General features: G+C 48.6%; 1 protein-coding gene across 1 annotated transcript in view; it reads left to right on the top strand.

Moving 5' to 3' along the window:
- Positions 1-16,137, top strand: part of LOC137412122 (leukemia inhibitory factor receptor) — a 110,467-nt gene extending 94,330 nt beyond the window's left edge. The window contains exons 12-15 of the mRNA XM_068097388.2: positions 6,879-7,016; positions 9,260-9,356; positions 11,045-11,105; positions 11,220-16,137. Coding sequence (XP_067953489.2) covers positions 6,879-7,016; positions 9,260-9,356; positions 11,045-11,105; positions 11,220-11,426 — 503 coding nt within the window. The 3' untranslated portion in view covers positions 11,427-16,137. The remainder of the gene's footprint in view (positions 1-6,878; positions 7,017-9,259; positions 9,357-11,044; positions 11,106-11,219) is intronic.
- Positions 16,138-17,041: the final 904 nt, after the last annotated feature.

The following is a 17,041-nucleotide window of genomic DNA, read 5'->3' on the forward strand; positions in this document are numbered from 1 at the left end:
GCCCGTGACGGCGGTCTGCTAGGCCTGGACGTCGGGGTCGGCGGTCTGATCCGCCGCCATCCGGGCATAGTCGATCCCGAGGTGGACCACGTGGGCAATGGACCGGGAAAGGCAATCCGCCACCGGGTTGTCCTTTCCCGCGACGTGCCGGATGTCCGTCGTGTACTCGGACACGGCCGAGAGGTGACGCTGCTGCCGGGCCGACCATGGCTCGGCGACCTTGGCCATCGCGAAGACCAGGGGCTTGTGGTCGACGAAGGCCATGAACGAACGGCCCTCGAGCAGATGGCAGAAGTGCCGGACCGCCATGTGGAGCCCGAGCAACTCGCGGTCGAAGGTGGAAGCGCATTTGGCGTTTGGCCAGAAGTACTGGCGTTCGTGCGGGTGAAGTTGCCGGCTGAAAAACGGCAGCGGTTGCCAAGCGCCACGCACCCATTGCTCGTGCACCGCGCCCACCGCGTAGTCTGACGCGTCGGTGGTGAGGGCGATCGGTGCATCGAGCACCGGGTGCGTGAGCATGGTGGCGTTAGCCAAGGCGAGCTTCGCGCCCGCGAACACCGCGTCCATCTGCTCGGTCCAAACAACGTTAACTTTGCCCGGCTTCCCCCGGAGGGCCTCGTGCAGGGGGCACAGGAGCTGGGCGACGCGAGGCAGGAAACGGTGGTAAAAGTTCACCATGCCCAGGAACTCCTGGAGCCCCCTGATCGTGCGGGGGTGCGGAAAGCCCTTGACCGCCTCCACCTTTGCCGGTAAGGGGGTGGCCCCGTGCCTGGTGACGCGGAGCCCCAAAAAGTCGATTTCGGCGACGCCGAACCGGCACTTGGCGGGGTTTACGATCACGCCATGCTGGCCCAGGCGTTCGAAGAGCGTGCGGAGGTGGCGGAGGTGCTCTTCGCGGGACGCGCTTGCGACGAGGATGTCGTCCAGGTAGACGTAAACGCAATCCAAGTCGCGCAAGACGCTGTCCATCAACCGTTGGAACGCCTGAGCCGCATTCTTCAACCCGAAGGGCATCCGAAGAAACTCGAAGAGGCCGAATGGTGTAATGACGGCCGTCTTCGGTATGTCCTCCGGCCTGACGGGGACCTGGTGGTATCCGCGGATGAGGTCCACCTTAGAAAAGAAGGACATTTTCGCCAACCGGGCGGAAAAGTCCTGAATGTGAGGGACCGGGTAGCGGTTGGGGGTGGTGGCATCGTTGAGGCGGCGGTAGTCTCCGCACGGCCGCCATCCCCCGCCGGGCTTCGGCACGATGTGCAGTGGTGACGCCCAAGCGCTCTTGGAGCGCCGTACGATGCCCAGCCGCTCCAGCGTAGCGAACTCCGCCTTCGCCACCGCGAGCTTCGTCAGCTCGAGGCGGCGTGCCCGGGCGTAGACCGGTGGCCCGACGGTGGGGATGTGATGCTCCACCCCGTGCTTGATGGCCACCGCCGAGAAGGTGGGCCGCGTGAGGGCCGGGAAGCTGGCGAGGAGGCGGGTGAACTCGTCCGCTGCCGGAAGCGTACAGGCCAACCTCGCCGGGACCGAACCGCTCAGCAAGCTGCTTGGCGAGCCGCTCAGGGAGCTGCCCAACGAACTGCTCAGCGTGCAAGCCAGAGAGCTGAACGTTTCGGCCTGGACGAGGCATCTGTTCTTCACGTCCACCAACAACCCATTTGCAAATAGGAAATCCGCACCGAGCAATGCCATGGGCACGCTGGTGGTTACGAACGTCCATTGAAAGCGTTGTCCTCCGAACCGCAGGGAGAGGCAGCGCTTCTCGAATGTGCGTATGGGTGTACCGTTGGCTGCAAGCAACGCGGGGCCCCGGCCCGTGGTTCGCTTGTCGGACATGGAGGCGGGGATAACGCTCACCCGTGCGCCCGTGTCGCAGAGGAAGCGACGCCTGGACAAGGTGTCCGTGACAAAAAGGAGGCTGCCGGAATGGCCGACGCTCAGGGCCGCTACCGAGTGCCGGCTTGGTAGTTTCCCGACTTGCCAAACGAGCACGGCGGGCAACAATTACTAGCCTTGTGGCCAAACCTGGCGTGGAAACGGCACCAGGTTTGCGGCGGAGGCGGAGGCCGCGGTTTTCGCGGTGGTGGTGGGTGGGGCGTGGCGGCGGCCACGCGGTGTGCATCAGCATCAGCCTCGGGAACCACGAGGTGTGCATCAGCATCAGCCTCGGGATCCGCGACAGCCGCACCGACTCTCGCCCGCGTGTCACAAGCAGCGAAAAACTTGTCGGCCGCGACGGCCAGAGCGCGGGGTTCCTTTATTTTGGAACCGGCCAACGTGAGGCGTACCTGTGCCGGCAGCTCGCGTAGAAAGAGTGCCCGGAATAAAAAATCCGGGGCTTTGTCACCCAGCAACGACAGCATGTGATCCATCCGCACCGATGGTCGTGTGTAGCCGAGTTCGGGAAGGTCCAGGAGGCGGTCGGCCCGTTCACACTCCGTGAGGCCGAACGTGGCGATGAGGAGATGCTTGAGCGCCTCGTACCTGTGGTCGGCCGGTGGGTTCCGCAGGACGGACACGACTCGGGCGGCTGTGCCGGGCCCGAGGGCGGCGATGACGTGGTAATAACGCGTCTCATCTGCCGTTACGCCTCGAAGTTGGAACTGTGCCTCGGCCTGCACGAACCATACTTCGGCCTGAGCTTCCCAAAACTCAGGGAGCTTCACTGCTACCGCGTTGTTGGCCATGGCGGGTTCTGTGGTCAGTGACGGCTGAACCAAAAGGGGTCACCAAATGTAGCGTGGTGCTACGCACGCAACTTGTTTGTCAATGAAGGTAAGCCACAACGCGTAGGGTCAAAAGAGTCTTTATTCACTAGCTCAAACTGTAGCACTGAAGTGCTCGGGGCTGCGCGCCCCGTGTATATCCCGAGGCCACGCCTACCCCTCAGGCATGGCCGACACCCTCTTGGTGCGCGGAATGATGTCACCGCGCCAGCGTGCCATCGTGTCCGCCACAGCTCTTTCTTACCACTGACCCACTCATATGAACGCTTAGTCCTTTATAGGTGCACACATGTCACTTGATGTCAATATTACAGGAAAACTCACAACACTGTGCGTAAACGAAAATATCTGTAAACACAAGTCGGAGCATGAGGTTTTGTTCCTACTCACAGGACATGACGTAAGACAATGAATGACACGTCACGTGATTGCGAACGGGTGGGATAGATCCCCAAAGGATCTGGTGTTTCTTGGTTTCATAGCGGAATGGTTAGAGAAGTGTCTGTGGATTTTTGTCGTCGAAAGTTGAGACTGTGGTAAGAAGTAGCAAACATTTATCGTTTACGGACAGTGTACAGTGATAAGTATTACAGTTCATACATTAACTAATGTATGTTTACATACAGTTTGGTGAATTAGAATCATAAATCTCTTTTATTATACCATTGCTTAGCAACCCATTAGAATGTAGACAATGGTTTCATTTTATTACTTTTGACCTTCAAATTTCTAAGCCTTATAATTATGAAGTCTTCACATATTCGTGTCGAAGCTGCCTAGCCTGGGTTTGAATCCCGACCCAGCTACAAACTCTCATCTTGGTGTTTCACACGGCGATTCATCAATGTGTGTGCCGTCCCTTGGATGCCTCCGTTGATGAATTCGCAGGAGGCGTTGTGTTTTCAGGTTGTTTGTTCGGCTGTCCATCCGTGCGTCCGTCTGTCCGTTCATAGGTTTTTGTTACCACGATAACTGAAGAATGGCTGAAGGGAGCTAGGTCAAACTTGGTACAAGTACAGTATGTATAATGAGGTAAAGATAAATGGATTAGACTATGGGGTCAAGAGGTCAGAGGTCAAGAGGTCAAACTAACTTATGAACCTGTTGCTTCAAACCAGTGATGGTATTTTGACCAAACTTTATAGAGAGCTTCGTAAGCGAACCTCTATGCCAATTGCATGTATATGTAAATCCATTCAAAATTTTATGTAAATCCATTCAAAAGTTCACTTTCATTTGAAATTTCACAAAAAAAAATTTTCCAATTTTTCCCCATTCCCTTGGGAACAAAATTTCATGTTGTCATTTGAAATGTCCCTTCCATGATCCGCCATCTTGTCCCTTCCATGATCCGCCATCTTGCTCATGTGATCTTGCTTTGGTCTGGCGCAACCGATAAATTATTTTCACCTGGTGATTAAAATCAATAAATTACGATACAGTACTGTACAGAACGGATTTTGAATTCTAAACCACTCATCATTTACGCCAGCTACACCGACTTCAGTTTTCCGCCAGCTACACTGACTTCATTTAAGCCAGGTACACCGATTTCAGTACGTACCTGCCAGTCGGACCTATGTACCTGGTCCAGTCGACTAGAAGTCTAGACTATATAGCCTACAGTAGGTAAGTCCTGCATTCTATCCCAATCTATCCATTCAATAAAATTAATTTGAATTTTAATTCTTAGCCCAAGATCAAACAACCTAGCCTAGCTAGGCCGAGGCCTACAGATGTTTGCGAGGGCTGCGTACTCGATCGACTGACCATTGTCGACGAAGCTCTCACTCTACGCAATGCGTATTCATATTATATTATGATGCAAAGATGCACTGATTCGAATTTGGTGTCAAAGGTCAAAGTCTGAGGTAATGTCAGGTAAAAGTGTGATATTTGAGAACAGCTGAAGGGTTTTAAATCAAACTTGGTACAGTGTGTATAATGATGTAATAATGTGGGTGGAGGCATATCGGTCGATGTCACGACGTTGAAGAGTGCTGTCCTCGTTTCATTATGGATTTGTTATCCTACAAATTAGTTGTCATAAGATAAAATGTCAGATGAAAGATCTTCCCACATTAAACCATGACCCATAGTAAAAATTGTCAGATACAGTGGTCTGTAAAAGTATTCACCGCCTTCCAAAGTTTTCACATTTTTATGTCACCTGAGCTTAATTCCATAATGCTTAAAAAAAAAAAATTAAGCATAATATAGTCTTCACAAACTACTTCAAAGTGATGAAGTGATCACATGATAAAATAAAATGCAGACAAAATGTGAATAAGTTAGATTAAGAGAGAAAATCAGATGATTCGCAGTTGCATCAGCACTAAAACCCTTTGCCTAATCAACCCAAAATCACTTCTGGGGCAAATTATTTGTTTGAAAGATTACAAAATAAGTGTAATAGCTGTAATCAGTGGTGTAAGATAAAAATGAAGCTCCCCCGCTTATCTAAGGAGTTTTAAGATGCAACTCACTTGGTCAACGAACGTCGAACAAGGAAAACATGAAGATAAAGTTCTGGAACTTTCCAAAGAAGTCAGACATGAAGTGGTGGAGAAGACACATCCAGGAGAAGGTTTTTTTTTTTTTTTTTTTTTTTTTTGTATACAAGATCGAGGCTCGTGAAAGAGCGAGAGGTGAGGTGCGGAGACGAGGTGCCAAGGTGAGTGGCGAAATATTCGGCAATGTATATGATGTGAGGAAAGCTTCAGTCGGCTTGGGGATTGGTTTGGATCCGGATGTTCGTGAGAGGCCGTTGGTGAAGTGTGCGACAGGTCTGGTGTGCGAAAAAAGAGGTGTGCGAGAATGTCCGACTCTGGGGTGTGTGAGGAAAAGGTTATAAGATTATAAGATATGCACAAGGTTATAAGAAGATTTCAAAGTCACTCGTTATCCATTTGAGTACGGTGAAATCCATCATTAAGAAGTGGAAGATATTTCATCCCATCCAGACTCTACCCAGATCGGATCGCCCATCCAAACTCAGCAGCCGGACAAGCAGGAAACTGGTTCGGGTTGTAACTGTAAATCCAACAATGACTTTGAAAGATCTGCAAGGCTCTATGTCCGAGATGGTTCATCAATCAGTTCATCAAAAGGTCAGTGTTCGTCAATAAACAATATCCCGTTCCCTTCACAAAGCTGGCCTCCATGGACAGGTGGCAAGAAAGAAGCCATTACTGAAAAAGACGCATCTAAAAGCTCATATGGAGTTTGCAACATCTCAATGAAACTGTAGGGATGTGGAGAAGGGTTTTGTGATCAGATGAGACAAAAATTGAACTTTTTGATATAAATTCAATCGGGTACATCTGGTGCAAGCCTAACACTGCACATCACCAGGCTTACACCTTCCATACTGTCAAGCATGGTGGTGTCATCATCATGTTATGGGGCTGTCTTTCATCAGCAGGGATTGTCAAGCTTGTCTGGATAGAAGTAACAATGGACGGTGCAAAGTACAGGAGAATCCTTGATGAAAACCCGCTCGAGTTAGCCATGAATCTGAAACTAGGTAGGAGATTCACATTTCAGCAGGACAATGATCTGAAGCACAAAGCTAAACACACACTGGAGTAGCTGAATGACAAGAAAGTAAATGTTCTTGAGTGGCCCAGTCAAAGTCCTGACTTGAACCCAATTGAACATTTATGGCGAGACTTGAAGATTGCAGTCCATCGACGATCCCCATCAAACTTAGCAGAACTAGAGAAATTTTCATCATCTCACTGTTCAAAGCTGGTAGAGATCTAAACCTACCCAAAAATACGTGTAGCAGTTATTGCTGCAAAATGTGCGTCCACCGAGTACTGACCGAAGTGGCTGAATACTTTTGTAACCAGTGGATTTTCATTTGTACATGTTTTTTGCAGGTATTCCTGACATGTAACCTCCTTAAACTATAACAGTGTTCAGTTTGATTTCTTCAGTTATGAATAAAAATTTTCATTCAGAAAAATTGTTTCAACATAATTCATAATAATTCATCTAAATATGGCATTATTGGTAGGGGGTGAATACTTTTGCAGAACACTGTTAGTGATAGATATTAATTAGAGATCATTTCAGGTATACGCATTCTATGGGGAACAAACATTTTCATTGTCACAAAGTATATTTTGACCTTCTTTTTCTTGTCTCCAGTCCTGGAGCCATCAGTCCGATCACATGTGGTTGATGACCTATCGCCCGGGTTGATTTACTCTTTCCACATCACGGCCAACACATCTGTCGGAGAAAGTCCTCCGGGGAATCGCTACAGGGCGCAAATGCCACGAACAGGTAACTCTGCCTTAGGGTGTGACCTCACAGAAATACTTCTGATCGGAGAGGCGAAGCCCACAGGTTCCTTATCTCCAGTGACACAATTTCATTGTACCATTGCAAATGGATTCAAACATTACATTTCACGAACGAGGTTTATTTATTTGGCAAGTGTCTCATTACGTATGAAGTGAGCATGCACGTGAAAATGAAGAAGTAAAGTTATTTGGCCCATTAGACCCGTAATTACTAGGAGAGTGGCTGTGCTGCTGACGCAGTGCCCCCTTGATGTTGTGCATAACTGCTGGGAGCGTGGCTGTGCTGCTGATGCAGTGCCCCTTTCTGGTGTGCATAATTGCTGGGAGCGTGGCTGTGCTGCTGGTGTAGTGCCCCCTTGATGTTGTGCATAACTGCTGGGAGCGTGGCTGTGCTGCTGATGCAGTGCCCCTTTCTGGTGTGCATAATTGCTGGGAGCGTGGCTGTGCTGCTGATGCAGTGCCCCTTTCTTGTGTGCATAATTGCTGGGAACGTGGCTGTGCTGCTGATGCAGTGCCCCTTTCTGGTGTGCATAATTGCTGGGAGCGTGGCTGTGCTGCTGATGCAGTGCCCCCTTGATGTTGTGCATAATTGCCAGGAGCGTGGCTGTGCTGCTGATGCAGTGCCCCTTTCTGGTGTGCATAATTGCTGGGAGCGTGGCTGTGCTGCTGGTGTAGTGCCCCCTTGATGTTGTGCATAATTGCTGGGAGCGTTGCTGTGCTGCTGATGCAGTGCCCCTTTCTTGTGTGCATAATTGCTGGGAGCGTTGCTGTGCTGCTGATGCAGTGCCCCCTTTCTTGTGTGCATAATTGCTGGGAGCGTGGCTGTGCTGCTGATGCAGTGCCCCTTTCTGGTGTGCATAATTGCTGGGAGCGTGGCTGTGCTGCTGGTGTAGTGCCCCTTTCTGGTGTGCATAATTGCTGGGAGCGTGGCTGTGCTGCTGGTGCAGTGCCCCTTTCTGGTGTGCATAATTTCCGGGAGCGTGGCTGTGCTGCTGATGCAGTGCCCCTTTCTGGTGTGCATAATTTCCGGGAGCGTGGCTGTGCTGCTGGTGTAGTGCCCCTTTCTGGTGTGCATAATTGCTGGGAGCGTTGCTGTGCTGCTGATGCAGTGCCCCTTTCTTGTGTGCATAATTGCTGGGAGCGTTGCTGTGCTGCTGATGCAGTGCCCCCTTTCTTGTGTGCATAATTGCTGGGAGCGTGGCTGTGCTGCTGATGCAGTGCCCCTTTCTGGTGTGCATAATTGCTGGGAGCGTGGCTGTGCTGCTGGTGTAGTGCCCCTTTCTGGTGTGCATAATTGCTGGGAGCGTGGCTGTGCTGCTGGTGCAGTGCCCCTTTCTGGTGTGCATAATTTCCGGGAGCGTGGCTGTGCTGCTGATGCAGTGCCCCTTTCTGGTGTGCATAATTGCTGGGAGCGTGGCTGTGCTGCTGATGCAGTGCCCCTTTCTGGTGTGCATAATTGCTGGGAGCGTGGCTGTGCTGCTGGTGTAGTGCCCCTTTCTGGTGTGCATAATTGCTGGGAGCGTGGCTGTGCTGCTGGTGCAGTGCCCCTTTCTGGTGTGCATAATTGCTGGGAGCGTGGCTGTGCTGCTGGTGTAGTGCCCCTTTCTGGTGTGCATAATTGCTGGGAGCGTGGCTGTGCTGCTGATGCATGCCCCCTTGATGTTGTGCATAATTGCTGGGAGCGTTGCTGTGCTGCTGATGCAGTGCCCCCTTTCTTGTGTGCATAATTGCTGGGAGCGTGGCTGTGCTCCTGATGCAGTGCCCCTTTCTGGTGTGCATAATTGCTGGGAGCGTGGCTGTGCTGCTGGTGTAGTGCCCCTTTCTGGTGTGCATAATTGCTGGGAGCGTGGCTGTGCTGCTGGTGCAGTGCCCCTTTCTGGTGTGCATATTTGCTGGGAGCGTGGCTGTGCTGCTGGTGTAGTGCCCCTTTCTGGTGTGCATAATTGCTGGGAGCGTGGCTGTGCTGCTGGTGCAGTGCCCCTTTCTGGTGTGCATAATTGCCGGGAGCGTAGCTGTGCTGCTGATGCAGTGCCCCATGTCGGTTAGAGAAATAATTATTTGTTCATGGTGCCGGTTGATAGCTCACCTACTGTTCGCAAAGGACCTCGTGGTATCTTTAACGTCCACCAACTAATGCTGGCATATGTGACGCCCAGTTTTGCGTCCATACCGGTGACGTCACACATGTTGTAAAGGTGCTTGTTTTGTGGTTGATGTTTTTAGGCACAAACAGTTTCCTGTACTTGGTGCTGCTGACTTCCATGCTGCTGTGCTTTGTGCTCTTGGCTTCTCTGGTTCTACTACATCGTTACCAGCCAAGGTACACTTGGCATGGGCTTTTTCCAAACCGTACAATAAACGGTGATTTTATACCATATTTGAAGCACATGTTGTATTTTAATAAGGAAGACGATGTGCACAATGATTCGTAAGTTATCCCATATCTGTTCATTGTGTCGGTCATCATGGTGTAATGTTATAAGTATATGTTATGATATTATGATTTCAAGCATTGGCAGGTTACGTATTTTTTCTTATTAAACAGTCAATTCATTTGATGTAACCTGCCCGACAGTCAGTCAATGAAGCTACTCACCTGGAGGTTCAGGATGTTGAACATATAATCCCACCAAGTATAACTTTTGCCAAGAAACTGCTTCGGCAGCACCGACGATCTGTAACGGAGTAAGGTACATCAGAGATGAGAATACTGTACTTGGGAAAAGAGAAGGACAAATTCATGAAGTAAACTCTCAACTTGGACCTTGAGGTAGGTAAGGATGGAGGAGGATGATCAACGAAGAAGTTTGACTGTCTTCAGCCAATGAGGAGCAAGCAGATGGAGGATGGAGCCAGTGAGGGGCAGGTAGATGGATGATGGAGCTAGTGAGGGGCAGGTAGATGGATGATGGAGCTAGTGATGGGCAGGTATATGGATGATGGAGCCAGTGAGGGGCAGGTAGATGGATGATGGAGCTAGTGAGGGGCAGGTAGATGGATGATGGAGCTAGTGAGGAGCAGGTAGATGGATGATGGAGCTAGTGAGGGGCAGGTAGATGGATGATGGAGCTAGTGAGGGAAGGTAGATGGATGATGGAGCTAGTGAGGGGCAGGTAGATAGATGATGGAGCTCGTGAGGGGCAGGTAGATGGATGATGGAGCTAGTGAGGGGCAGGTAGATGGATTATGGAGCTAGTGAGGGGCAGGTAGATGGATGATGGAGCTAGTGAGGGGCAGGTAGATGGATGATGGAGCTAGTGAGGGGCAGGTAGATGGATGATGGAGCTAGTGAGGGCAGGTAGATGGATGATGGAGCTAGTGAGGAGTAGGTAGATGGATGATGGAGCTAGTGAGGGGCAGGTAGATTGATGATGGAGCTAGTGAGGGGCAGGCAGATGGATGATGGAGCTAGTGAGGGGCAGGTAGATGGATGATGGAGCTAGTGAGGGGCAGTTAGTTGGATGATCAAGACTCTCTGCTCACCTTCACTCCTTCATTCCTCTTTTCTCCCGCCTCTGGAACAAACTCCCTCACTCTCTTCAATCCCACTCCACCCTCCAGGTCTTTAAAACAGCTGTTCACCACCATCTCTTATCTTCCCCCATCCAAAACATTGATATTTTCTATCCCCGCTAATTTCACCCCAGATACACTTTTTTGAAATACCAACTTCTGTCCTGGAAGTCCTTGGTGTCCTTGTGTTTGATACTTCTGCCACCCCCCTCCCCCCAAGCCATCTCCCTCCCACACATCTCCCTGCTCTTAAATGTTGTGTGCCCTCAAGTGTTTGTGTGCTTCCCCTTCTCTTGTCTTCCGCTCCCTCTTTTTATATATTTTGTTTGTCTGGTTGATTTTTTTGTGAAGTAAATGTCAGCTCTTTCACGAGCCTCGATTCAGTATACTACAAAAAAAAAAAAAAAAAAAAAAAAATGATGGAGCGAGTAAGGAGATGAAGCACATCATTAACCTAGTTCCTGTGCTAATGTTAATCTTGTATTTTCTTTGCAGATTGCAGAAATTCTTCATTACATACCCAGATATATACAAGGTCCTTTGGCTCGAAGAACTGGTTCGTTTTGTATTTGCTATTTATCTGTCACTTCCAGCTTTTTATGTTCATGAGATTGTTTCGGGTATCTATATTTTATGTTCACAAAATGGGTCGCACTCCATTTTTCAACAGGGAAAAGAAAAGGTTGCTGTGAAAATGCACTCTACAGTACAAGACAGCGTCCCCGCGAACATCATGGTGTTAAATGAGGTCAAGGGGCTGGAAGAGAGTAGGCAGAATGACGGTGTGATGTGCTATGGGCCTATGACCGAGTTCGGCACAAAAGGACACGTGGATGCGATGGAACAGACGGTCACCTACACATCATTCGTTGCTTGAGCCCATGGTTTCTGACTTGCACCATGTCCTCATGCGGTCTTTCATACCAACATTCAGTTATTTTGCTGTGCCTTATACTTGACGAGCAATTTAGCTATATATTGGGCCTTTCAAGCCCAAGGTTGATCCCAAAGTCTGGTGCTACTCTTCCCTTTATAAGGGGTGAGGTCCAATTGTGTCAATCTTCTGCCCTGCCTTGACCACAGTACTCCTCCACTCACCTCTGTCCTTAGTCCTGAGTCCTCAGTCCTGAGTCCTCAGTCAACTCTCCACACTCCAACCACCTCCACCTTTCTGATATCCCTCTTCACACAATCCTCTCATCTCAACCAAGGTCTACCTCTTTCCTCCTACCTTGCTCCCTCAACCTATCTGCTCTCTTTGCCATTCTATCTCCCCTCCATCCGCACCAAGTGTTCAGCCCATCTCAGCCGGCATTTCACCACTAATCTCCCCGTCGAGCTCATCTGCACACCAATCTCCTCCCTCAGTTCATCCATTCTCCATCTATCCACTCTCTTCACTCCCACAATCCTTCTGACCCAGTTGTTCTCGCAATCCTGCAGCTTCTGTTGTTGTCTCTCTGCCAGTCTGCCAGTGCCACCATCTCCAGACTCGAGACCGTAAAGGTAAGCCGGCGTTACACACGACATCAGAACCTTTCCTTTCAATATCCTTGAAATCCTCCTGTGTGCCATTACACTCTCCACCTTCCTCCACGCATTCACACCCACCTGAATCCTCCTCCGCACCTCTGCCTCTGACTTACCATCCTCGTTGACTGTTCCCACCCGGATACGCAAACCTATTTCCTTGTCTGGTCTCTTTCCCTTTAAACCTGTTATTCATTTCTTTTCTCTGATGCCCGACCCACATCACCTCACTCTTCTCCATAATTCATCTTCAGCCCATGCTTCCCACATGCCCCCTTCCACTTCCCCAGTACTTCCTGCAGCTCCCACTCTCCACCACATCTGCCAGATCGTCTGTATACAATATCTTCCCCAGAATATCTTTCATATTTACCTTCCTGCTTACCAGCTCCATCACCATGATATACAGGAGTGGGCTGAGAGAGCTTCCCTACCTCAAACTGATGTTTACACTGAACTCTTCCGACATCCGAGGACCAACCTAATCTCTTCCCTTCATTCCCTTGTACATCTCTTCCACCAACCAATAACCTCTGCTTCAAGCACTCCCATCCATCTCAGTGTTGCCATCACCAACTCTCTCAGGACAGTGTGTTAGGCCTTCTCCAGGTCCACAAATCCCAATGCCATTTCACCTTTCCCCTCCAACCTCTTCACCACCAGCTGTCTCAGCGTGAACATCCCATCTGTCGTTCCCCTACTCTTTCTAAACCCTTGCTGCTCTTCTCCAATCTCCTTCTCCACACGCTTCCTTATCCTTCCATCCAGAACCCTCTCCAGCACCTTCATGATATGACTAAGGAGTGTAATGCCCATGTACTTCCCCGGATCTTGGACACCCCATTCCACTTCCATATCAGCACAATTAACCCTATCCTCCACTCCTCGGGAATTGACACATCTCTCGTACATACATTCAACAACATCTTTGTCCACCTGACTCTGACTTGTCCCGCTGCAATTGTCATCTCTGTACACACCTCATCAATGTCTGGTGCTCTTCCCTTCTTCATCCTATTTAATGCTGTCCACACCTCCTCCTCCTCCGGAATCTCCATTTATTCCACTTTACATGGCAATCTGGAGCTTCCGTGCTGTTGCTTCCTTCACGGTTCAACAGCTCCTTGCATGAAATATCCTTCAACATTGCGCCCTGTCTGTTACTAGCGGGACCATCCTTAATCACTGCCCCCACAACCTTCATGTCCTTGCATCCTCATCCCTGTCACGAGCCAATTGATTGATCATCTTCTTCCCACCATCCTCTTCAACCTTGTTCTACACCTCCTCCATATCATTTCTCACCTTATCCACAGCTCTCCTTGCTACTTCCGCCCCCCTGTGGCAACCCTGCATCTGGTTGTCCCTTCTGTTCTTTTCATTCATTTCGCTTTATTGAAATAATTAAAACACTGGACAAGGCAGTTCGAAGACTGAAATTTGTCAAGTTTACAATAATAAAAGTGTTTCATAAAACTTACAAATGTATATAAAAAAATATATATATATATAAAATTACATGAATCAAAATATCAAAATAAGTGTATGGAATAAATAAACATGCATAATCAAACAACAATAAAAATATAACAAATTATACCAACAAAATAACCTAAAATAGCAGAAAACTTAAGAAGATCAACAAACATAGGATGCAGGATGCATGTAATTGATTTTATGCATCTACATAACAAAATTAAGTATTTCAATCAAAAAAGGAATTGTTGAATTCTTGTATCTCTGAGTCTTACTTGTATCTCTAGTCTTGTATCTCTAGTCTTATCTCTGAGAAGGTCAATATGTTGGGCATTCCTGAGTTGCATATTACATCGAGACACAGATTGTTGGGTAGGAGGAAGAATGTCACGGTGACGGTCACATTTTAAAAGACCAAGACCAAAACGCAAGAGAAGCTCATTCCTGCGTTCGCTCAACAACTGTAAACCAAAATGACAAAGTTGTTGAGCATAGGACCGAATGGAAGGGTACGCAATAAAACGGAGCGCACGCTTCTGGAGTAGTTCAATGTCTCCACTCTGAGCCATTGTGATGCCAGAACCCCACACGGGCCACACCGAACTCCAGCAAAGGGCGAATGTACACTTTGTATATTTCAACAAGATCGGGGGCGCTCACATGGAATTTCTTCAAAGTACAAAGAACGAAGAGTCGTCGAGCAGCACGAGATACCATCTGCTGAATTTGACTTTTCCACTTCAGATTGGATTATAAATCTTCAGAATTCTTGATCTTCCTCTATCCCCTTCCACACCTCCTTTTCCCCAACTTGCTCTGTCCACCATATCCGGTCTCCATTCGTAGACGATGTACCCTTTTCTGATGCCCTTTCACACATTACTTCTGCAATTCCCCTAAATGTCTTTCCATACTTATTCGCCAAGTTCCTCATGCCTGACCTTCATCTCCTTGTGCTCTACGGCGACATTGTCCCTTCCCTTCTTCGATCTTCTCATCATCTGGGCCCTCCTCTCAACTTCCCTCCTTTTCTGCACGCATACAACAAACACCAGAGGCCTGTGTTGAGTGGTCACTTCTCTCTTGCCACCACCCCAGTCCTTGATCCTTCACAGCTGTTGCTTCCCCACGACCAACAATCAATCAACTGCTGCTGTAATATGGCAACAACTACTTTTCACCCCTCAGCCCAGGGCGTCGTCCGGGCGTCCGTCAACTTTTGGTTTCCGTCAATTTCAAGGAGAACGGCTTGTCCGATTAAATCCATTTTTGCAGTGTGTGTTGGGGTTGAGTTGAGGAAGGTTCCTGTCGAAAATGGGCGCGCTGCGATTTTCAATATGGCCGCCACGGCAGCCATCTTGAAGTTGGTTTCCGTCAATTTCGAGCAGAACGGCTTGTCCGATTAAATTCATTTTTGCGGTGTGTGTTGGGGTTGAGTAGAGGAAGGTTCCTTTCGAAAATGGGCGCGCTGCGATTTTCAATATGGCCGCCACGGCAGCCATCTTGAAGTTGGTTTCCGTCAATTTCAAGGAGAACGGCTTGTCCGATTAAATCCATTTTTGCAGTGTGTGTTGGGGTTGAGTAGAGGAAGGTTCCTTTCGAAAATGGGCGCGCTGCGATTTTCAATATGGCCGCCACGGCAGCCATCTTGAAGTTGGTTTCCGTCAATTTCAAGGAGAACGGCTTGTCCGATTAAATCCATTTTTGCAGTGTGTGTTGGGGTTGAGTAGAGGAAGGTTCCTTTCGAAAATGGGCGCGCTGCGATTTTCAATATGGCCGCCACGGCAGCCATCTTGAAGTTGGTTTCCGTCAATTTCAAGGAGAACGGCTTGTCCGATTAAATCCATTTTTGCAGTGTGTGTTGGGGTTGAGTAGAGGAAGGTTCCTTTCGAAAATGGGCGCGCTGCGATTTTCAATATGGCCGCCACGGCAGCCATCTTGAAATTGGTTTCCACCATGCATGGGCTGAGGGGTTACGCCCGCTTTGCGGTGCTATTTATTCAACTGTGCCAAGCAGCTGTTCTATGCTGCATCCATTGACCCCAGCATGAGGGAACTGTTCAATCCATTCTTTGGAGGAAGAAGTCTTAGACAAGTTGGAGGACACACTGCACATGGTTACTATAAAGGTATATAGAAACTCAACAGAGGTAAACACTCGATTTGTTCGATGTTAACATCGGAATTGCGAGTTGGTTTTCTCAAAGGCCTCATTATTTTTGCCTTCATTCCGACTCTTCCAGTATTAACCAACCCTCCAAAGAAAAATACTGTACAGTGTACAGTACAAAGGTTTAACCGAACTGGGGGAGGGGAGGGGCTACTTAGGCCCTTCCCCCTTCAGATCTCAGCTGCAGATTGTCCGATGAACTAGAAGCGCATAGATGAAGATGTAATGAACACGATGGTGGAATTAATTTATTCATAACATGTTAATTTTTCAAATGATTACCTAATTAATCAATACGTAATATATGCTTAATGTTATGTTTTTCAGAGAAATCTCCAATTCTGGTCATTTTGTGCATGAGATTACATGAAATGTGTATGATATTAAAAAAGAACGTTTCTCAAGCTGGAAATCATGGCGTTCAATGATTATTTTGGATGGAAAAGGGATGGAGGCGACAAAAAAAAAAGCAAATGGCGTCTTGCATCATCAAGTCGACAAGCTGGGAGCAACAATTCGCATTTATTGCCACATCTGATGTACTTCAAATACTCTATGGTGATGAGGTGCAGCTCCATTTGAAAATTATTGTTTGACCATATGTCGCTTTTTGATGCCTAGTTTGCAAGTACAAGATTATATGGCGAAAAAAAAGAAGAAATTATGAAAGAAAAATTGTGAAATCCTCAGCGGTTGTGATAAAAACCCACAAAATATTGAGGAGGCCCCCCCAGTGCATTTCGGGTCAACTGCCTCCAATCAGAGGTAACAATATTCATCCAATCAACATCAAATAGCAACTGTATGTTAACGTTCTTCTACTTCATGAACAGCCATAATTATTCCAAAGTTATTCTGGAGTTGGCCGGGGAACATTTTTGGTCTTTCAAATCTTTCATGAAGTCTTTCAAGAACCAGCTGGCAAGGCCTGACATTCACTTAATTAGGGCAGGAATTTGTAATTTGTTAAGGGTGCCGGTGATAGCTCGCCTACTCTTCGCGAAGGGCACCGTGGGAAACGGGTCGCCCGGTTTAACATCCATCCTGAGGACGGCACACAAGGACGATTTACCCAATCTGTGAAACACTGGGTTGACAGTTTATAGTTGGGTCGGGATTCGAATCCAGCCGAAAGAGTTCAGAGGTGAGTGTGCGTACCTCCACGCCATCCTGCCAGCCTCGTGTTAACTTCTTTTCTTTTGCTCCGACCAAAGGTTTTTCCGACTGCGAGGGCCTTTCACTCACTCACCGCAGGCAGGTCGGTGGTCTTTCTGTCTTCTACCGACTCCTCTCCGGCCTTGCACCCCCAGCTCTCT

This window comes from Myxine glutinosa, chromosome 13 (genome assembly GCF_964187855.1).
Source record: "Myxine glutinosa chromosome 13, kmMyxGlut1.1, whole genome shotgun sequence".
NCBI lineage: Eukaryota > Metazoa > Chordata > Myxini > Myxiniformes > Myxinidae > Myxine > Myxine glutinosa.